The sequence below is a fragment of the Gopherus evgoodei genome, chromosome 5, assembly GCF_007399415.2.
Source record: "Gopherus evgoodei ecotype Sinaloan lineage chromosome 5, rGopEvg1_v1.p, whole genome shotgun sequence".
Lineage (NCBI taxonomy): Eukaryota > Metazoa > Chordata > Testudines > Testudinidae > Gopherus > Gopherus evgoodei.
Window position 1 is genome coordinate 89,315,503 of NC_044326.1, and position 22,700 is coordinate 89,338,202.

Below are 22,700 nucleotides of genomic sequence, written 5' to 3' on the forward strand. Positions count from 1 at the left end.
GGACCACGGTGGCTCTCCCGATCAATTTGAGAAAGCAAATTGCAAACACTCTTGCAGCAACATTTCAAGAGATTACCGAGGCAGATTACAGAGACGTTATAGATCAAATCAATGGGCTATTCCACGTTTAGGCATGCATGCAGGCAGCCATAACCAAAATCCTCCTCTCCCAAAACATTGAAATCTACTTACCACGAGTACGACCCTCAGCTTCCTCCTCAACATCAGCTTCCAGCTGCTGCGACTGGCTAGCCTCCTCCGGGCTTGAGAAGAGCTCCTGGCTGCATGTGTCCTGGGACTCCGGGGTGTCTCCCTCCACGCCAATAGCCTCACTGTCTCTGTCCTCTACAACATCCCCCAATTCTCCCTGCTCTGAACTCTCCATCGTGCTCCTAGGATTTGCAGTGGGGTCACACCCAAGTATGGCATCCAGCTCCTTGTAAAACCGGCAGGTTGTGGGGGCAGCTCCTGAGCGGCAATTTCCCTCACGGGCTTTGCAGTACGCACTCCTCAGCTCTTTAATTTTTACCCTGCACTGCAAGGCGTCCCGTTCATGGACCCTTCTCATCAAGGACTGCGATATCTGCCCATACGTATCATAATTTCTCCTTCTGGAGCGCAGCTGTGTTTGCACAGCCTCCTCTCCCCAAACACTAATGAGGTCCTGCAGCTCTGCATTGGTCCATGCTGGGGCTCGTTTGGTGCATGGAGGCATGGTCGCTGAGTGATTGATAGATTAATTGCACTCCACACCTGGCTGAGCAAACAGGAAGGGGATTTTTTAAATTCCCTGGGGCATTTAAAGGAGAGGTCAGGTGAGCACAGGGCAATGGAGTTTGCTTGATTACCAGAGAGGCTTCTTCAGGTATGCTGGGATACCTGCTTATGCCACGGAGGTCAACAAAAATGCTGGTGAGTGTCTACACCTGATGACCAGCGCTGGTGATCCAGCACTGGATCCTCTACACCCGAGGCTTGACCAGGTGTACGGCCAGCACTGCAAACAGGGAGTTGCAGTGCTGGTAGTGCCGTGCAGGTGTGTACACATCCTAAGTTGCAGCGCTGTAACCCTCTCACCAGCGCTGCAACTCTGTAGTGTAGACAAGCCCTAAAGCTAATTAGTACTCCACATACCAGTAACATCACAGGTAGTATTTAAGTAAAGGAAACTGTTTGTTCAAATATTAAAGAAGTAGCAGAAACAGGTAGTCAAGACAAAATGCCAGTCCTTTGATCTAGGTTCTCTACATGCAAGTAGACAATGAAGGTTTTGTAATGAGGCCCTTGATCATATCCTAGTAAACTCTAGGTTCTGTATCACTTTCATATTATGTGGGAACATGCTAACTATGTGTAACCAAACAAAGGAACCAGTTGTTCAATAATGAGCTTTGAAGAAAGAGGTGCAAACAATTTATAATTTTATAAGTAAGCAGAAAACTTCATCAGCTCTTTGGTAGTGCCTGAGTAGCATCACATATAGAACAGGTTTCAGGACCATAACTTTGTTTTTTCAGTAGTTAAGGGAATGCCAGGTTGTCTGCCCTGAGCAAACACTTTATAGGCCTTTTTGAAAACTAGGATATGGATTTTGAATGAATGATTTGTTTATGGCAATTCATGGCCATCAGTACAGGTTATTAGTTCACTTAGAAGCCATTCTACTTCATGTAATTAAGTGGATAGTAGTTAAACTGATAGTTTCTTTATTGGCAGGAACGGAAACGGATAGGAAAGAAGAGGATAAAAAAACTTGAATGACCTCCTTTGTTAGAGTTGCTTTCTTTCTTAATCCACTGCATTTCAAGATAAACTACTTTGGCTGGAATCTCTTCACCCCCTTTGACTTAATATCAGCTGTTTAAAATCCAAATATGTTTATCTTTGAAAATTCTCCCCAGGCATGTTTAGGGTACATACTAGCATATGTCCCCTTAATGCAAAGAATTTTCTTTTAAAAAATCATGGTCATTAAAACTAGGGGAATCTCTTTGATCAGGTCATTGGGGACAAACAAGAAAGGTAGAGTTTCATCCTATTCCCCCATAAGAATTAACATAACCTTCCCTGGTAAATGGTGAATGCGCTGTTACAGGGGTTATGTGATAAGGCCAGACAAACTAAATCCTGGAGAAAAATGCTATACTGTCTATTTCTTTGTTTAGGTCTGCGTGATCTCAGAGTCAAATGGCTTGTTGTAGAGTTTTAAGACCAACATACTTTCTTGCTTCTTCTGTTTAGAGTTAGCTGTAAAATAAAATCAGTGTAACAAACCACTGCCTCTTACTCATACAGATTCCACAGTCATCCCCAGGGATCAGTCTAGCAATTTTGGTACCAAATCACAGGGCCTTGTCAACTATACTAAAGTACTACTGTTGCTTTCTGCGGACAGCCACTAGATGGTGACATCACATGCACTGAACCAGGCAAACTGCTCTACATTATGTTTTCTTGTAAGGATCCGCACCCATGTCAAGGAGAATCTCCAGATTTCTATTGCGGACAGATTTATGACCCATTTGTGCCATCAGAGCAGTGCAAAAAGGCCAAAATCTGGCCCTGTAGCTCTAAGGTAGAACCATAGCATACTTTATTGTAAGGAAACACAGTAGGTCATAACTCCCATGAGATTGAGCACTATGGTCTGTAGGTGCTGTTTGCCATCCTGATCTGAGCTGAGAGTTTGTGACTTCAGTACACTGGCAATGAATGAATGCTAATGTGGCAGAACAGCTTAGGCTCATTGCTCTCCCCAGTTCCAATGCTGTGCAGTGCTCTCCTTCTTTGTCTTCATAATAAGTGTCACTGAAAGCTTTGGCTCAGCAGCAGTTTCCCCAGGCCAGAATTAGCTATGTGTTATGGTGATATAACTAACCAGATTTTGCAGGATTTGTAAGTACCACTGGTGTAACAGGGGATCTTATTTGCACTGGCTTTCTCGCGAACCATAGGGAAGTGTGTTCCCTCCATGAGACCATTTTCTTCCATAGGATTGCTCTGGATTACCTCAGTGTCATTGAGATTGTAATCTAGATCACTTTAAGGTACCATAGCACTACTGCTAGGTGGGGTCTGGCCAGAACCTGATTGGCTCTTCGCTCCCAAACAATCAGCCTGTGAGGAGGCAATCACTGGACTTGGGTGCTGTGAGGTGGAGTTGGAGCCAGTGTTGATGGGAAGCAGAGCCAAACCAAGCAGTATGAGTCAGGAGCAGCTGTACTAAAAGACCTCCCTCAGTGCCTTGGCTCAATCTAAAAATGAATAAATAAATAAATTCTAGGGGCAACCCTACCAGCAGGCCAAATAAAATGATCTGGTAGAGTAGATTTGTTACTGGTTTGGTTTGGCTTCACAGTTATAATTTTACAAAAAGCATGTGGCTTTAACTCAGTTGGGAATCTAGCTCCCTGTTATCTGTTATCAAGACAGATGATAGGATATGTTAGATAGGCTTCTGTTCCTCTCCAGTTATTTTTAAGATCAACTGTATAGAGGGTACTGGCAGTATGTTTAGGTCCACATAGTGAGAGCTGATTATGTTTCAGAGACAAGCAATTAAAGCCCTGTAATAATGAGGCATGACAAGTGTCGTGTTCCTTAAGGTCATGTCTGTTTCATAGTCTACTGACTATATATGTCTGCTATTTCTAGGAGAACAAGTATATCTAGATTAAAAGACATTCGCAAACTGACATCATACTGATAATGCTATAAATTCCAAGTCTGTTCTAAGGACACACTGTATGTACATGAACACAAGGAACTATTCTCTTGCATGAAAAACAAATTCATTTGAATTATGAGAAGTACATAGTTACTTGTCCTTTAGAAACTTACAGTATCCACAAATATTAAAAATTAAGAACAGTGTTTTAATACGTATTTTTGTTTTTCATTGTTGTTAGACTTAGGCTCAGAAGTCCCAATCTAGATCATTTTCTAATTGCAGTAGGCACTTCACGTGTATGAGACAGTCCCAAAAAGCTTACAATCCAATTTAAGACAAGGTTTTACAATGGAGATGACAAACAGTAGAAAGCATCAGGAGAGGAAGAACAATGCAGTAAACAGGTCATCAAATTTTCATTGTCCCATTTCCAAACTATAGGCTCATTTTCAATGGAAGCAGTGTTGATCCCTTAAGTTGTAATGAGTTTGTAGTACATGTATTTGTAGACACAACATGTGCATTAAAAAAAGAAAATGCTCCTCTTCTCTTAGTTAAGGAGCCTGAGCAGCGGTGCAAGTAGGGTGGTTCGGTACGCCATACTGGTAAGATATAAGTAGGGTGGTACGGTGTACCAAAAAGACACAGGAGGAGCCAGCCCCCAGCCCTCCACCAGCTGCCTCTCCTGAGTCATCATGCCTGGGGTCGGTACAGCATAAGTCTCTGGTGCTGTGGGAGGAGGACTGAGCCTCCCCATCCAGGTAACATGGGATGGATATGGATCATGGGGAGGGGACTGGGAGAGCATTGGGGGGCCCCAGGCTGGGGGCAGCGTGGGGAGGAGTGGTGGTGGTGGTGGGTCACATAGGGAGATCATGTGTCCCTCCCATGAGTGCAGTGTACAGGCAAGAAATGATTTTCTACTTGCACCATTGAGCCTGACATTTGAAGGCTTAGCTTGAGACAGTTATCCTGGACTGCAAGAAAGTTAAATTGCTTGATCTCTTGAAATTTTAAAGGAATTTATCATTCATACTTCAAAACCTGTTAAGCCATTGTGAGAAAGTGGACATATGGTATTTGAAAGCCAGTTTCTATGTCAATAGAGCAAATGAACCAGGCTAATTTCAAATAAGTCCAGTACCTGGGGCAATCTCTTTTTTGGTGGGGAGGAAGAGAAGAGAAGAGAAATTGCAGAGCTTATTAGCTGTCCTTCTAGGGACTATAATACATTGCACAATGACAAGTGTACTTTGTGAACAAGATCAGTAAAATCACAGTTTCTATAAAATTGCACTCCCCAAGCAATTAGAATGATTACGATAAACTCTTTATATTGAGCTTTTGGAAAAAAAAAAAGTGTTTATTCCCTGTCCATTCAGAGTCAATGGGTCAGATTCTGATTCCAGTTACACTGATGTAAATCAGGAATTTCTCCATTGACTTCGGTAGACTTAATCTTTTTATGCTCTACACTGTTAAATAACCCCTTTTTTTGGTGTATAGTGCACTATTAGTCACTGGTTAATCTGAGAGATGTGCCAGGAAGGAGCACCCAAATATTTAGATATCTGGAATCCTATTCTTCCCCTTCAGGATGTGAATTATTCCCCAGGACTTCAGTAGGAATAACTCATATTCTGTGGGAGGAGAATAGGGCACCTTGAAGTCATTTACTTTATCATCAAACTCTCATCTACTTTCTAGAGCAATGTCAGAACATCTTGGAGGTTCCTAAGACCTTTGGTGGGTTTTTTTTAATTTTTTTTTTTTGGTGGTGGAGGTGGGGGTTTCTAATGGAGTAGTAATTAATGGTCACCACAGTGCCTGAAATGTGATCCAGCAGAGCGCCAAAAACTTTGGTTTTGAATGCTACATAAGTCTGCACATTTCTGAAGGAAAAAAGGGAAGTGATTACTGCCTTTACTGTTGTAAACAAAAGCCCCTGGTTACATATCGAAATCTCTCCTTGGATTTCTCCATCCCAATCAGTCTTACTACTACACAGACTGTTGAGGAAGAACTTATTTTTGTCTATTTAAAGCTAATCTGTCAAAGGGCTGGAAATAAATACGCATGAAGCCTCAGCTGGAACACTTGTACCTTCCTTAATAATGCCTGCTAGGTTCCTTGTCTCCTCTACAACAACAGAGAGTCTGTTGTGATGATTAGGTTTTACTCAGTTAGTAAAGTAACACAAGAGTTCACAGTTCTGTGACTCGACACAATTCCCGCATGTACCTAACGATGGCTGACAGCTTGGATGGCAAATGTTTGGACATAGCAAGATGGCTTTTCGATTTTTGTATGTATGCATGTATGTGTGTATATGAAGTAGATAATGCCTGTGGCAAGGGTTAGTTGAAAGATGCTGCTCTCGTTCTCGAAAGACACAGCTAAATTATTTTCCTGGCTCTGCCACTGACCCCCTGTGCAGAGTTGGATAAGTCACTTATATCCAAATTTTCAAAAGTGGTTACTAGTTTGAAGTGCTTCCATTTTTGGGTGCCCAACATAATTGACTAGGACCTGATTTTCAAAGGTGCTAAGCACCCACAGCTAAAGTCATTGGGCACTGTGCAGGCTCAGCATCTCTGAAAATCAGGCCCTAGTTGTCTCCAACTGGGCACCGAAAACTAAACCACCTTGCATTACTGGCCATTTATGGGAATTTGAGCATTAGCCCCTCTGGGCCTCAGTTTCCCCAATGATTCAGTGGGGATAATGGCACTTATGCAGCTTTCCTCTGAAAGGTTCTGTATAAGTGCAAAGTGTTAAACTGGCATCTAAAGTGGTTACCATTAAAAAGGTGCCGGTTTCAGTGTGAAAACAGATCGTATTACCTTGATCTTACAGATGTTACCTATTCTAGGCATTACTACATACCGGTAATAATATGTAGCATGGAAAAAACTTGTCAAGCTGTAGTATCCCTGATTTCAGATAATACATGTCATAATATAAACACAGCTATTGTTTAGATGACAGAAGTAGCTGAAGCTGTGAATAGAGGCTAGAAAACACTGTACGATGTGTTATACCTTCCTATAATGCAAAGTACCCCCAGTGCAGGCTTCATGCATTTTGGCTGGGACTCAGAGGACATTGCTTACCTCCACAAGTCACCCTGATTTGCTAAAAGCTGCTAAATTACTGCTAGTTTGAAACAGTCTCTGCATTGGGTTCTACAAAATCAATCTGTCTGTTCACATAGATTTATCAAGGATATAACAAAAATGATCATTTAATGCTTGCCAGATTCCAGCTGCTTTACTTTTACATAATGAATGATCACAACTCCCTGGTGAGGTGTATAGATGTTATTATCCCCAGTATACAGATGGGGGGTGGGAAAAGAAGAGTAAATGATTTGTCTAAGAGAAGACAGAGTTTAAGTGACTTGTCCAGAGGGAGTCATTGCCAGAGAAATCTGATGCTACAGTAATGGGAGTCATGTAAGTAAACAGGTACAATCATGGCCCTGATTCTACATTGTAATCTGTGCAGACAGGCTGTGTGGATTACAATGCAGGTCTGGGGCCTAGGGTTGGATTGGCTAAAACAGGAAAATTATGAACAGAAAGAAATTATATAATAGCTTTTTCAATATGCAGGTCAGTTACACAGCTCAGACTAGAACTTTGGGTCTCCTGACTCCCAGTTCTGGCTCCTACTGATTGAACTATCCTGCTTCCCTGACCAAAGTATTTACAATTGGGTGTCCTTGTGTACATACGACACTGTTAAGTAGGAAGATAACAGATAGAAAACCTATGCTTTTTAATATACATGCTGTTTAGATTGAAGGATTACAATGAAGGTAGTGGTAGTGCCCTGTAGTTTGAACTGAAGCACAGGTTGTTCAGAGACTATGGAGAAGTGTTTGCTTTCTAATATTATGCCTATTTTGTGTGTGTGTGTGCGCGCTAGGTATGAGACTATTCTGGTAACTACACTGTAAAATGTATCCCGTGTACTTCTGCACCTAAGCAGGAATATACCCTTCCTATCATCTGTAACCTATGGGAACCAATCACCTTTGAAGTGAATATCAGGTTCCAACAGGTACAGCATTTTTATTTAAGGTTACCTATTTAAATGCCTTACGTGTCTTAGTGTATTCAAATTGCTGTAGAGCTGTGTTTGTCTGGTGTATCTTACACTGTACCATGACAATTAAACTAATATATTTCATTTGCTTCCTTCACAATTTATTATAGCCTATGGCTTAACTATTTCATCATTTTTACACCATGTTTATGAGAGCTGTTCATGGATATTAGAAATTGAGCAGACTGAAAATAAGATCATTTGTTTTCCTAACAGGTAGCATTAGAACCCCAGCTTTTTTTAATGCTGAGACTCAGCTTAATTTTATGGAAATACACTGAGGTGACCCTGGCTGTAATGGAGTGGGAAATCAGGCCTGTACATTTGACACTTCATTCAGATTTTTCATGGACATGTGCTTGTTTAAATCTAGAATACTCCTGTGCTTATGAAAATAATTAAATGGTATGAATGAATATAGCATTCCATTAATTACCTCTGCAGTATTATAGGATGTCTTATGTGTACCAGATTCTCCTTTTCTGTTGAAAGAAGGAGCATCTAGGTAGCAGGGTAAGCAAGAGGATTGCATAACTGAGCACTTGTCTTCCCACTAATCTGCAGTGTGGCTGTAATTTTCAAACATCTTAAATTTAGTGTTGTAAATCCTTATATAGGCACCTAAATTAGTGCATGATTTTTAAAAATGCTACACACCCAACAGTACCTATTGATTTCAATGGGAGTTGCAGAGTGCTCATCTTTTTAAAAATTAGGCCCCTAACATAGGTGCCTAAGGAAGAATTTTTATGCTTAATTTTAGGCACCCAGTTTTGAAAAATCTTTGTCAGTGTAAATAGGACTCTTATTATATGCTAATTAATTAAATGAAAAAAATGTACCAAATCAGCATTATGGCTCTAAGCAGACAAGGTCAAGAAACCAAACAATATGCCTTCCACAGTAGCATAGTCATTACTCATAGAGGTACATAGAGAAAGTTAAGACTTTGTACAATGATTTATGTGCTAAAGAAGGGGTTATGGTTGCGGTGTGAATAATTTTGAATTATTTCCAGACCTATGCAAATATGCATTATTAAGGTTATAACAGTAGGGTTTGGCTTTTTTCCTGAAATAATAATTTTAATACATGGAGGAACATAACTCAGGGGATTGGGTTGTGACACATGGAGATTAGGTCGTTAGTTTGAATATGACCAAAAGTCATTATTGTTTGGCATATGTGAAATGAGTTGGTGTAATCAATCCAGCTTCACTGGTCATGTTCTGACTTCTAGAGTCGATGCCACCCCACCTGGTTCAACTGGTGGGAACCTTGACAGGCGTAGGAGAAGTGGGGTGGTAGCCCCAGAAGGAAGGAATGGGGGCAAGGTGCACACGAGAGGAACATAGGCTGAAAGAGAGAGGTTTTAAAGCTACACAATCTTTTTCACAACACATTATCATTCATAGGACCAGTGCCAGAACTCATACAGCTCTTAAATGATGATTTTATCCCATTTTATCCTGTACAGCAACCCTGCATGTATTAATTTTATGTTAGGATTTGAGATGTACAGAATACTGAGTGATCCTATTAACTGAACATCACAGAATCTGTAGTAAACACTGACATTTGTAAAACTATAGCTAGATTTCAGGGCTTTTTTTTTTTTGCCACAGGTCAGTGACCCAGTAGCGGCTGAGTTCAGTCTTAATACCCAAATGTTACTGCTGTCCAAGAAAGAGCTCTGGATATCCAGCGGCTCCATGGGATTTGGGGAAGGAACGGATGTGGCATTTGCTGAAGGTAAATACATCTTTTAGTAGCCTGCACCCCATTGTACTACATGTTGCTAATCTGCTATGGACACAGAAATAGAACTACTTTTAACAAAACTGAACATTTCTTTTACTCATTTCTATAACATCTATTACAGAGGCATCTGTCTGGTGGGTGTGGGATTTCTAAATGTTTATCAAAGGCTAAACAAAACAAATGATTCTTCCCTTGAATGTTATTAGACTGTAGCTCTGGTGTGAGCAAATTCAAAACAGATGGGACCTCTTAAAAGATCCTACCACCAGAAAACTTCAGCTCACTCCTTCAAGTAACTGAGAGCCTCACCCATAACAATCACCACCACACTGAATTGCAACCAGAAACAGGAAGCCAGTGCAAAGATTTAAGCACACGTTATCTACTTTCACATTGTGCACTGACTGGAGTTCTGGATGTGCTTCAGGGATTCATAATAAAGTTCAATTATGCCAACATTACAGCACAATTCATTATGTATGTAACTGGTCTCCAACACAAGACCTCCTTATGAAACCAAGATAGTCTGCTAGATCAGTCTGTTAGAGAGACTGGGGGTGGGATGGGAGGTAATATCTTGTATTGGACCATCTCTGTGTAAGCTCAAAAGCTTGTCTCTCTCACCAACAGAAGTTGATCCAGTTCAAGATATTACCTCACTCTCCTTGTCTCTCTAATATCCTGGGATGGACTTGACTACACCAACACTGCATAGATCAGTAGTTTACGTGATCATAATAGCTATCATGTTGGATACCTTTTTATGTGGCTATGGGTTGCCCCCTAGTGAGAAGAAAAGTAAATAAGCCTGCTTTCCCAGGAAACACTATTTACGGTGCAGTAACTAGTGCAGATTAGTAGCCAGTGTTAAATCAGTAATAAAGGTACTATATTCAACTACATGCATACAGGCAATTGAGACCTTAACATGATCATTTTTGGACTACACAGCCATAGGTCTCATTGCATTGGTTTTATTATGATTTACCATTGTTTGTACAACATGAAATGAATCAGAGGGGTAGCCGGGTTAGTCTGGATCTGTAAAAGCGGCAGAGTTCTGTGGCACCTTATAGACTAACGTACGTATTGGAGCATGTGCTTTCATGGATGAATACCCACTTCATCAGATGCATGTATGAAATGGATTACTTCCTGTGTGGTTACCAAGTGTTTAATTTGCTTTATTAGGGTCTGAAATTTATGGCCGAGTGATGGTTGACCCTTTTCAGAATTTAGGAGACTTTCACCTGTAACATTGAGAAGGTGTTTCTGTGCACTGAGGCTGATGGATATGTGCCCAAATACAGTCTGGGGAATATGGATGCCTGGCTGACTCACCTAGCCTATTGAACAGATTCAAGATCCTGATATGTAAATGGTTAGTTCACACAGAGTACTATTTTCAGGCTTTATTTCTAAATTATTCTGGCAATGTTTTATTCACTCCCCCAGGATAAAGCTCAACCCGAGACCCAGGCAGAAGTGTTTGGAAATGTGAAGTTTCATGCTAAATTAGCTATTGATCATGCAGATGCTTTTCCTTTAGTAAAGCAGCCTGGTTCAGATGGTTTCAGCCTGTCATCCTCTCCTCTCTTCCAGGTAAGTTCTCAAGTATTTATGTTGTACAAAAAGCTACTCACGGGAAAAGGGTATTATCTCCATTTTATCATCATGGACTACATTGGTGCTTCCTCTCCCTCCTCATAAGCACTTTTCAATATTTTGCTTCTATAAATTAGCTATAATTTTTTAAAATGGCTTTGTACCTTGAAAAGCATGAGATCTTCTTACTCAATGGATCAGCTCTCTGGGTGCGCTTAGTCATTTGTACTGCTTTTTACTACTGCTAGTCCAGTAGATTCAGCACAGGTAAGAGAGGGAGCTACATTTTGTTTGTTCTTGTGTATCATCAGCAGTGTCTGTGCTGAACCACAGTATAGACAATGGGGAGGGTGAATTCCAAGGCACACCAAAATGTTGTGCTGTAACTGACTTGTGTGGATGCTGTGGGAATAAAAAAGGTACCTGGTTCATATTAACATGGTCCTGCTGAAAGGAAGACTGTATTAAAGTGAACGAAGTACCTCTGACTTCAATGTCCACACAGGCAGTTACAGCACAGTATTTTGGGGTGCTGTGGCATATTGGAGACAAGCCCTAAGTTTGAGCTATCTGGGTGCAAACTGGTAAAAGCAATGAGAGTGCATGGCAGAAACTAGAGCCAACAGTGTTACCAAGGTGGGAGAGCCAAGCTTAGCCTAGAGATGCTTTTATAGAGAAGTAAAATTTAAAGAACCTAGTTTGAGAGTATTAGCAAATGGAAAAAGTACTTTTACTTGAAAGCTATGCAGAGCCTTCTGGCTACAGATGTTGCAAGGTACTGGTTTTTATCATCTCCTTGTGATTTCAATTTATAGTAAAGAGGGTTTTTTCAAAGGTAGCAGCAGGATGAGAGTGGTACATTCATACAATTTACATGGTTAGCATTCTGTCTTGACCTAACCAAGGCATGGGGAAGAGAAGCCTAGAGCATCACCACGACCCTGAAGCGCAGTTGGAGAGCCAATCCTGATGGCCCCACCATCACGCAAGACATTGGAACAAATAAAAACAGCATATAGCCCTCTACCATTCCAGTAAAATCACCCAGAATGATCAGTTTCCAGCAGGTGAGCCCTATCAAAGGCCAGTATTATGCCTGTTCTGGGAGGGGCAGGTGAGCTGCTGCTGCTTCTGATAGGCACTGTGGTAGTTGTCTCATTTCTGCTGAAGCAGAGGGGATAGCCCTCTCTTAGGAAACTGTCACCTACTCCAGCAGCAGTAATGACAGTTCTGAAGTGTAGAGGGCTTCTCAAATCTGAGTTCTAGTCTTCTAAGATATCATTTAATTGCAAAAGCAAACTCAAGTGTGTCTAGCTGCCTACTTTACACAGACATAGAATTGCCTGTTGTGGTTGGGTGTTACTACTAAAAAACAGAAGTGGCCCAGCAGGTGTGAATTACTGATCTAGAGTTCAAAACCATTTTTCAGGAACAAGAGGTGACACTAGGACTCCTTGGTGTTTTTTAAACCAGCATTTGCTTTTAAGCACCAGTGTATGTACCTTTATAGCCATGATGTAAGCCCGATGTTTAGTTGCTACTGTATAGATTTATTTTTGTGAAAAGAAAAACAGCAGTGTGTATAGTGAAAAATTTCATAAATCTGTGGAAGAAAATAGGGATGTCGGTGCCAAACAAATCTGCTGGTCAGACCTGTGGTGATTATCAAAGAAGAATTTTGTTCTACATTTGTGTAGCCAAGAGGTAATAGGATCATACACTGACCCATTTGAAAAACAGTAAGTTAAGGGAAAAGCAAAGGCTGTAAATGTTACTCTCAGGGTAAATGAATACTTACTACAAACATGATGCTGCTCCATAACTATTTTTAGGATGTCCTGTATTCTATATGGGCATGTGTCACTGATCTAGGCAATTACTACTAAAGACTGCTTTGAATTCACTTTTTAAATTCAAGTGATCACAGTAAATTATAAGCTTCTACATGCCCAGTCATGTGTCAATTCTGCCTGTTAACTATCAGCACCTAGTAAATAGTCAATTAAAGTCACAGCTGTGTAGTTAAGCTGAGTGGAAATTAAATGTACCCCGTAAGTTATGTCCTGATTTAAACCCTACACTAGCCTAACAGTGCATTGGGAAATGCCTGTCCCCCCAAAAAAGTTAGTTTCCTACTTTTGGCTGAAGGAGAACTCCATGATGAGTTATGTATTCAAATAGAAAAGCACAGCAATGTGTTATCTAACACCCGCTCAATTATATCATAGAAAAATTACAAAAATCTGTAGCATAAAAAGTTTGCAGTTGCTGCAATTTTTTTTCAGCAATCTGTGTAGTAGCAGCTAAGAAATCTGAAAGATAAGTTATGTGCTCTGCTCTCAGCAAAGCCTTTTGTTCTATGCAAACAAAATTTAACACCTGCAATGAAGACTTGTATCTATTAGAGGCCTGGCACAGGAAGACAGCTAGCTGCCAATTTAACTTAGAAATGTACTTAAAAGCCATCTTATCTTATACAACCACTACTGTTACAGTATTCAGAGTGAAACAGTAGTTGTAGATGCTAAGTATGGTACAAGAGGGGCTCCTCTTGCCTCTATTTTCCAGACACATACTGTACACCTTTGTACTAAAAATGATTGTTCCATATTTTTCAGAGGTGGAGATGATCAATTAGCCATTTGCAAGTAGGGAAATGGAAAGAACACTAAATTTAGTGTACAGTATTAAACAAGTCAACAGTTAATACCACATATCTGTGTAGTATTTGAGAACTTGGAACAGAACAAAATAGTGAGAAAAGACATTGCTACAAAATCAACCTAGTTTTTAAGTAACTTACTTAAGAAAGAGCTTAGACTAGAAAACAATGCTTATTTGCACAAAGTCTCACATTCAGAAACAGCATATTGATTTCTATGGCACATGACTCTGCCCATCCTGCAAAGGTACTCAGTCAACATTAGAGAGAGCCCCAAGCTGGGCCACAATGCTGAACTCAGTTGCCTTCAATAGAGCCACTCTAGTGGCTTTTCTTTCAGAGTAGTCACATCAAGCAATAAACTGAGTCAAGTTAAAACTACCTGGAAACACATGGTTAGGAAGAAACAATCACTTGTTTCTTGACTTACTGAAAGCTGCCTATACAAATACTCCTAGCTAAGGCTGTTGTCATACTACTGAGTACAGAGCTAGTGGAAGTAAAGTTGAATTTCTCTCACTCTAGCTTGAGAGATGAGCTTTTTAAATTTTGGCCTAATCCATATATTGGAATCTTATGGATATCCAGATTTGCCACTAATCAAGCAATGTGTTAGGGCAAAGCAGAACACTGTAGTTACTTATATCACCACTTTTTGTTCAGTAATTCCTCTAGCTTTTAGAGTAGTTCTCAAACAGCATCTGTTGGTAGTGGTCTATAAATAAGTAGCAGGTCAGGAAAAGAAAACTGGAGGCCTACAAAAGTTGCTGGACACAGCAGTTGCTCCCATTACCCACACAAATGTCAATCAAAAGAGGGAGAAATGGCCACAAAACCCTCCTGCAATGATTTGTTTAAAGTAAGCCACATCTGAAATTACAGGACTCTAAATAAATCAGGAGTTCTCAAACATTCACATGCTTTCAGCTAGAGCTCTTTAAAAGAAAGTCAACTGAAGCCTATTTTATTACTTTAATGGTAAAAAAAAGTTCAGCACAGCTGTTGCATTTAAAAAAGTGAAACTACATTAAGTACTATGTTTCTAGTTCAGTAAACAGATGAACCTGATGTCCTTTAATGACATAATAGTTGAGCATTGTACAGTACATCTTATGAAGACCCGTAAATTAAAGAACTACTTTTTAAAATTTAGTGATTACAAAAATTCAGCATTCACAGCTTTAACTTCTTTTTCCTGCCTCGACCATCAGGAGTACCATCCATTTTACGCTTTTGTGCCTGTAAGATATAGACATATGGGTCATTACTTTATTCTCCCTAAAATTTGCTCACCATAACAAAAATAGCCACCTATTTGGCGATTAAACCTTACACAATGTTAAAAATGGGTTCAAATTAACTGTTTGGTTGGCCAGTACCCATAGGCCACAGCTATTTGTTTTACACATGTTCTATTTCAAATAGTTAGACAACCCTTAGTTTGCAATGACATTAAACTGTTCAGATAGCCCTGGTCAATTTCCAGTATAGCTGAGAGCCCTGAGACTTTCCTCTACTTAGCAGAAAAAGCTATAGACTTTACATAAGATGCATACTTTTTTTCCAGAAGTGAATACCCAATATTAACTGGGTTGAACAGTGAATATTAGCCATAGAATATGCTTTAGGCTCTATCTCCCTACTCAAGTGGTTGAAGGCAGCAGCTGATTATTTAAAATAAGTGAATGTTATCAGGGATAAGAGACCTACAGCTCTTTAAGGTGAAATCAGTTTGGCATGGCAGGTCAGCCAAAGTTTGAATAGCTGTAGAACCACCTTTAGGTACATGAACAAAATTAACACTTACAGAGGGGTGAATACTGAAGGTCAGAACTATCTAGGGTTTAGTTCAACAAGATAAGACTCACAAATGTAGTGTATGGGTTCTTCTACTCATGGCAGATATCTGCCAATCAGATCTTCACCATATTTTTGCATAATCTGCAGTGAGGTGGCTAAACCAATTTGGAAACAATGCAAAAATAATGGCAAAGAACATTTGCTTGCATTTCTTGGCACAGAACAGTTAAGTTAAAATGGCAATTTCTTTCTTAGCATCTACTTCCTGAGAGTCTAATTCATTTCAAGCTTAAAATACAGCAAAGCCCTGCAAACCACATATAAACACAGGAAAACGAGCCTGGATTTTATTCTGTTTTATGAATCGGTAAAACTGTCAATCATGTTTTGATTGCAGGATCTATTGCCACTGATGCAAGAAATTAAAAGCTCTCTGTTTTTCAGATCCCACGTTGTTTCTCCAGGTCTGGGGTTTGAAAATGTTAGCTTTGAACTAAAGTTCCCAAAATAAAAAGCTACCCCCTCTGAAAAAAAATCAATTCACTTATTTAGGTGCAAAAGTAGGGCTTTAGGAGCCTAGCTTCCAGGCACCCTGGTTTGTAAAATGTGATAAGTAGATGGATCCTTAGAATGACCCTTTAGGAACCACTTCTGAGAAGTCACACTATTTTCCAGACACTTGCTAAGTACCCAATACTTTTCAGACATGCAGCTTAGGACTAGGTAATTTTCTTCACCAAAGCATTTGAACACAGATTTAAGATGCATATAAAAAACAACTCACTGAAGAAGGCTTTGGTCCACGTTTCTTCTTCTCTGCCTTCTCCTTTTCTTCCAATTCCATGTTTTCTCTTTCAATCAAAGTAATTAAGGTATTACATCTCCTCTGTAGCTCCTAAGGTACACACAAGATAGTCATTTGATTACTCCACCTATATAGTACCCATCTTCAAACAAATGGTTTTTTCACATTAATTGTCCACTGGGGGGGGGGAGGGGGAAGGAGGGGAGGTAGACTGTAAAATTTTATAAACACGCAAATTCAAGACCTTAGTGCTATTTTAGTTGTTACTTATGCCAGTGTTTTAAGACTTCTGTATTTAACAGTGCAAAATCTTGAGTAATTCTTTAACGTTTAATCTAGTCTCAAAACACCACACACAAGGTTTGAATGAAGCTACAGTGAAGGCAAAAACTCCCATTTATTCCAAAATTACCTCTATTTGCTGGTTTAAAACCAAACCCTTTCAATATTAAGTGTTTATGCTTTAATTTTCAGCTTTGACATTAAAGATCCTATATTCTAAAGAGGCATTTTGTACCACACAAGTCTATTTAGAAAGTCTCAAAACATGTGCAGTAATTAGTTTGTTTTACACAGTTCTACAATCAAAACTATTAGTAAGATTAAAAAGGAATCAGGATTAAGTTACAGATGCTGCATACAGCATCCAAAAGCCTAAACTTTTTATCGATTTTCATTTGTGAAAATATATATATATATACACACACACACATACACACACACACCTCATCACATGCTGATGAGCTTTGCAGCCATTTGATCAGCAAGATCATGCACCTCAGACTACCTCACTTGCTCTCTGCCCACTATTTCCTCTCTATAGGAACCTACATGTTTCAAAGGCCATTAAAAATCCTGCCATGAAAATGTTCTCTCCCTCTTAGTTTGTATACACAGTTTTTAAAATAGAATTGACAAACATTATGTAGATGAGAATGTCTTGTGAATAAAAACAACAAACAAATGGATCCAAACCAACACATACCATTGCAGTTCTGGACTTGAGGAACCAGTCAAATCTGAACTGGGGAGAGTTTCGAATACACTGTCTTAATTCATCATAAACATTCTCTTTATCAAATCCTAACTTGTGAAGCATACAGATTAGAAAGCGATCTTCCTCCTCTGTATAATTCTTCCCTTTGTTAGTACCATATGATATTCTCAACTGGTGGAAAGGTGCTTTGTATCTGCCAATCTAAGGGAAAGAGACAATATTTGAGTACATAAAATTAAGAAACAACTTAGATTAGAGACTAAGGTTTCATATCAGCTCCGGATCACATGCAAAAGACATGCAGCTGATACTAAAAATAAATACATAATTTAAACAGTCCATGTAAAAATAAGTCAAGTAGTTGAATCCAACTTGTGCAAGGAACATATTCAGGTGATGAATTTACTAGTTTAAATGTTTCAACAGCAGCATGGGTAGCTGATCCAGACAAGTTTGGTGAATAGTAATATTTTCTGACCAGCTGTAAGGTTTTGAGTCCTGACACCACTGTCATATTTGCAAAATTATAGGCAGATCCCACTAGCAGTTCAACAGTAGTTTTATATTAACCCAGCTGCTGAACAGTAGATAATTTTTATTAAACCCTGTTACAATTAAAAGCTCTGAATATCAGTGCAGGTTAATATCAAATTCATTAACTGTCCAGAAACTACCTCTGCACAAAGTAAATGTTACTTAAGAACTGTGTATTTTACTTGATGATCATTTTACCCCATGTTGCACCCACACAGATGAAAGTAAAGTACCGTGACTCAATTATATTCTGACAGGGGGGAGTCAGAATTCCTCCTCTATATAAAGTGAGTTTGGCTAAATACTTTGGAAGAGCTAGATTTTTTCAAATTTTGTTTCACATCTCCCAAATCTGTGCTAGATATTCAGAGATTACACAGGATGAACAATTCATATTGTGAAATCACAAAGTGGTAAATTAACTAGCAACAGATTAAGCCATAAAAACACCCAGTTTGAAAGCAAAGCAGGAAAAGATTAGCAAGTTATATTCAAGTATATGGACAGCAAAGGATGAGACCAGAGAGACAGTTGCTGGCAGTGAGAATAGTGTTGCTTTATCTCCCTACCCTTTTATACATGGGCTCCAAACATCTGACTAGTGCAGATCTCACCCCTAGAAAGATTGGTAGCTAGAATTATATCATGTTTAGCCCAAAAGATATAGGACAATAAAAAGAGAAAAAAAATCACAGCAAATACCTTTGTGTCAAGTGCTTTTTTTATACTAATCCGCCTCTGAATTCTAGCTTCTCCTCTTTCAATCTGAGCCATGATCTTCTCTATGTCCTGGAGTTCATTGCATCTTTCCCAGAACACAGCTACAAGTGTAAAAAACACCCACCACGTGTTAGTCTCTTCTCACACATCTTAAGTGTACACAAATGACTCAAACACCTTTATATGGTAAACACTTGTTAAAATGTCTGACTAAAGGAAGCTACAAGTGAATGACACTAATTCCTACTCCTGCATAATAGTGATAGCCATGGCACTACTGCTGATATAGCCTCAAACTTTACAGAATAAAGAACCCTCATCTGCTGAAACTAAACTTTGCTTTAAAATCATCTTTTTCCACTTCCTTAAGTGTATGTCTACACTGAAATAAATACCCATGGCTGGCCCATGTCAGCCAACAGAGGCTCTGGGGCTGTTTAATAGCAGTGTATATATTTGGGAGCAGGCTAGAGACCAGGCTCTGGAGCCTGCAAGGGGAGGGTGCCTGAGCCTAAACTTCTACACCACAGTTCAACAGCCCAAGTCAGCTGACATGAGCCAACCACAGGTGTTTAACTGCAGTGTAGACATACCCTAAGCCAGTGGCTCTCACTCTTTCCAGACAAGGTACCCTTTTAGGAGTCTGATTTGTCTTCCGTATCCCAAGATTCACCTCACTTAAACTATTTGCTTACAAAATACACAAAAATACAAAAAAGTGTCTCAACACACTATTACTGGAAAAATTGCTTATTTTCTCATTTTTACTATACAATTATAAAACAAACAATTGGAATATAAATATTATACTTACATTTCAGTAGGATATATGAGCCTTATCTGAAGCCCTGCCACCCAGGGCTGAAACCCACCTCCTAATGCCGGCCCTGCACTTGCAACCCCCTGCTAATCCCATCTTGTGACCCCCTCCTGAGGACTACAACCCCATGTTGAGAAACATTGCTCTAGATGAGTTGAGTAGAGTACCCCCAGAGGTCTATGTACCAAGCTTAAGAACCACTGCCCTAAGCCACATAAAATACCATTTTGAGAGACAGAAAAATGGAGAAGGCCATTAACTCTAGATCTAGCACCCAATTATCTATCGGATATCGATCACTATCATTGTCCATACACTGACATACTAAAATAAAATATTTAAACACCTGGTTCATTACTTCTCAAAAGAAACTTTGAAGTGCTTTACAAACATATAAAATGGGACTATTTGCCTAAGAAGGGGGCTGTAACATTACTTGGTCAAGATTACACAAATAGTCCCTTCTCCTTCTGGTCCCTGCCTCGCCTCGCCTCACTCCCACCCCCCTAGGTTCCCTCCTTTGAGAGCTCTCTATACAGTTTGGGTCACCACACTTGCTCCCAACCACAGCCCCACTACTTGGTATGCTCTCCTCCCAGATCTCCACATCTATCATGCCTCTATTCTCCTGCCAACTGAAGCTTTCAAACATGTATATCAATGTTTAAAAATCTTGTTAGATGGGAAGTGAGAAGCAGGTCAGACTGAACCCCTGGTTCCCCCATGCAGAGTCCATCAGATGATCCACAGGCAATGCATTGCTGTGGAGCTCCACTGTTTAGCCCACTTCTTCTCCAAAGCCAGGAAAACATGACAGGTGGGACAAACTAAAAGGTAATCTAGGCTGTATTAGACTGGCCTCCCTACCCCGTCATGAACAGGAACATCAGCACTTCCATGCCTTCCCCCATTTGCATACCATGTAAAAGCCTTATATACGGAGGCAACAGTGGGGAAGTGATAGAACATGGAGGGCTTTCTGTGCACACAAGACACACCTGTCCCTCCAGTTTCTTTAAGTCATAACCCAAATACAGCAACCTAAATACAGCAAGAGTTCCATTCTGGCACACCCTGTCAGATGTGTCAAAATAGGACGACTCTCTGGCAAACCTGATTGTCTGCCAGAAGGTGACGATCTCCCCAAAGTGGGGCGACAGCTCTGTGCCTGAGGTCTCTCTTCATCCGCAAGTCTACCTCCCACCATGTCCAAAGCCAGTATTACTAAAGAGGGGGTTGGTCAGAGAGAGAAGAGAAGAGAATTGCAGCTGAAGGTGCCACAGGGGCAGGCCAATCCAATCCACTCCACTCTAGGACTGGATCATCTTCCAACAAGCCTGCGGTTCATCAGAGCAGAATGAGGAGCTGTCCTGATTGGACAGATCTGAACAGGTAGTCTCCCCCCCATTCCAAATTAAGAGAAAAAGCATTTCTCTTTAATCCCCCCCACATCATTCATTACAGTGAACATTCACAACAACAAAGGAAAAATTTTGTCTAACAGGAAAGCAAAGGTGGGACTTGGAACCAGGGAGCCAGTTTACCTACTCTGAGCAAGTAACTGGACTAGGCAGAGGGGGACAGGGAGTCAGTAGATGCTCTCCTACTCAGCACTGCTGGCCAGTTATGGCTATAGAAGCTTATGGGCAATCTCTGCAGAAAAGTCCTATTGCTATACACTCCCTCATATACATCAGACCAGGACTCTCCCCCCACCCACAGGGCACAGCTGCCTCTGCCCAGGAGTTGCAACTCAACACCCCCCTGCTACTAATACGAGGTAGGCTAGGGCTGAGGCAAGAAGGATGAAGGGCTGATGTCTAAAACTGTTGGAGACTGGTGGCCAGACTTATAAAAGTATTTAAACGAAAGATGCAGACAAGTGCCTATTGTGATTTTCAAAAGTGCCTAAGTACCCAACTCTCCTTTATTTCAATCTCAGTGCAGCTTTAAACTACTGAGTGGCTATACGTGACTAAATAACCCAGGTCCTTTTCCAACATCATATCAATTATTTCACCACGTCTTAGAGACATTATCTAAACTTCTCAAAAGCAAAAAAAAAAAAAAAAAAAGTTTACAGGCACTTCAAACTAGAAAAGTGCCAAAATACATCAGGTACCATCCATTACAAGTTAGTTTATGTTCACATCATTCAAGGAGAAAATTACCTGAATACTCAATGACTTCCTCTGGGGTTTTTCCTTCAACTTCACGAGCTATATTTTCAATATCATCACGGCCCCATTTTTCATTAGCTTTGATGAACTGGTTAAAATCTCTCTTATTCCAGTTAGTAAATCCCTGAAAAGCAATAAGCAGCAATAGAGACATCTTTTAGTTAACTGTGTTGGGTTTTCTTCATTTAAAAAACAAATCAAGATATTAATTTCAATATAAATGCTAAAAAGACACACATATAAGGCTCTAGGTGCCTTAGCACAATAGCTCTCAACTTTTCCAGACTACTGTACCCCTTTCAGAAGTCTGACTGGTCTTGTGTACACCATGTTTCACTTCACTTAAACTATTTGCTTACAAAATCAGAAATAAAAATACACAAGTGTCACAGCATGCTACTACTGAAAAACTGCTTTTTTTTATTTACCATATTATAAATCAATTGGAATATAAATATTCTATTTACATTTCAGTCTATAGTATATAGAGCAGAATAACAAGTAATTGTTTGTATGAAATTTTAGTTTGTACTGACTTTGCTTTCCTGTCGTAAAACTAGGCAAATATCTAGATGAGTTGATGTACCCCGGGAACACCTCAGGAGTAAATGTACTGGTTGTGAATCATTGTCTTAGCACAACAACAAAACATAGCAGCATTAAAATCTGTTCTTTACTGGTACAGCTTGTTTCATGCTGATGTGAAAACATTTTCTCCACCTGAGCAGAGTGGGAGAGAGGTTACTTCCCACCCCCCAATACTGTTGCATAGGAGGATCTCAGAATTATAAACATTATCCCCAACTGCCTCTCTCTCCAGTCTCAAATCCATTTTTCTTTTTCCATTTAAAGGTCCTAATTAATCAAACACCCCACCCCCTCAACCTTCAAAGGTTTTCTCCTTATAGAGGCATCCATGGAAATTCTTTGAAGGGAATAAGCTCCCTCCTCAGAAGCTGATACTCTTAATAGCTCCATGGGTCACAGATAGCAGAACCACAAAATACATGTTAAAAAATCATCTAGCATGACCCAG

General features: G+C 40.0%; 2 protein-coding genes across 2 annotated transcripts in view; one reads left to right on the top strand and one right to left on the bottom strand.

The window, feature by feature from the left end:
* Positions 1–14,623, top strand: part of FREM3 (FRAS1 related extracellular matrix 3) — a 40,634-nt gene extending 26,011 nt beyond the window's left edge. Inside the window, 10 exon segments of the mRNA XM_030565074.1 lie at positions 7,608–7,735; positions 9,406–9,532; positions 10,733–10,784; positions 10,786–10,850; positions 10,853–10,926; positions 10,997–11,143; positions 11,982–12,082; positions 12,084–12,154; positions 12,157–12,213; positions 12,766–14,623. Of these exon segments, the coding sequence (XP_030420934.1) occupies positions 7,608–7,735; positions 9,406–9,532; positions 10,733–10,784; positions 10,786–10,850; positions 10,853–10,926; positions 10,997–11,143; positions 11,982–12,082; positions 12,084–12,154; positions 12,157–12,213; positions 12,766–12,854 (911 nt within the window). The 3' untranslated portion in view covers positions 12,855–14,623.
* Positions 14,624–14,766: 143 nt separating this feature from the next.
* SMARCA5 (SWI/SNF related, matrix associated, actin dependent regulator of chromatin, subfamily a, member 5) overlaps positions 14,767–22,700 on the bottom strand; it is a 50,222-nt gene continuing 42,288 nt past the window's right edge. Inside the window, exons 20-24 of the mRNA XM_030563692.1 lie at positions 21,656–21,788; positions 18,647–18,765; positions 17,399–17,611; positions 16,393–16,503; positions 14,767–15,047 (exon numbers count right to left, since the gene is read on the bottom strand). Of these exons, the coding sequence (XP_030419552.1) occupies positions 14,982–15,047; positions 16,393–16,503; positions 17,399–17,611; positions 18,647–18,765; positions 21,656–21,788 (642 nt within the window). The 3' untranslated portion in view covers positions 14,767–14,981. The remainder of the gene's footprint in view (positions 15,048–16,392; positions 16,504–17,398; positions 17,612–18,646; positions 18,766–21,655; positions 21,789–22,700) is intronic.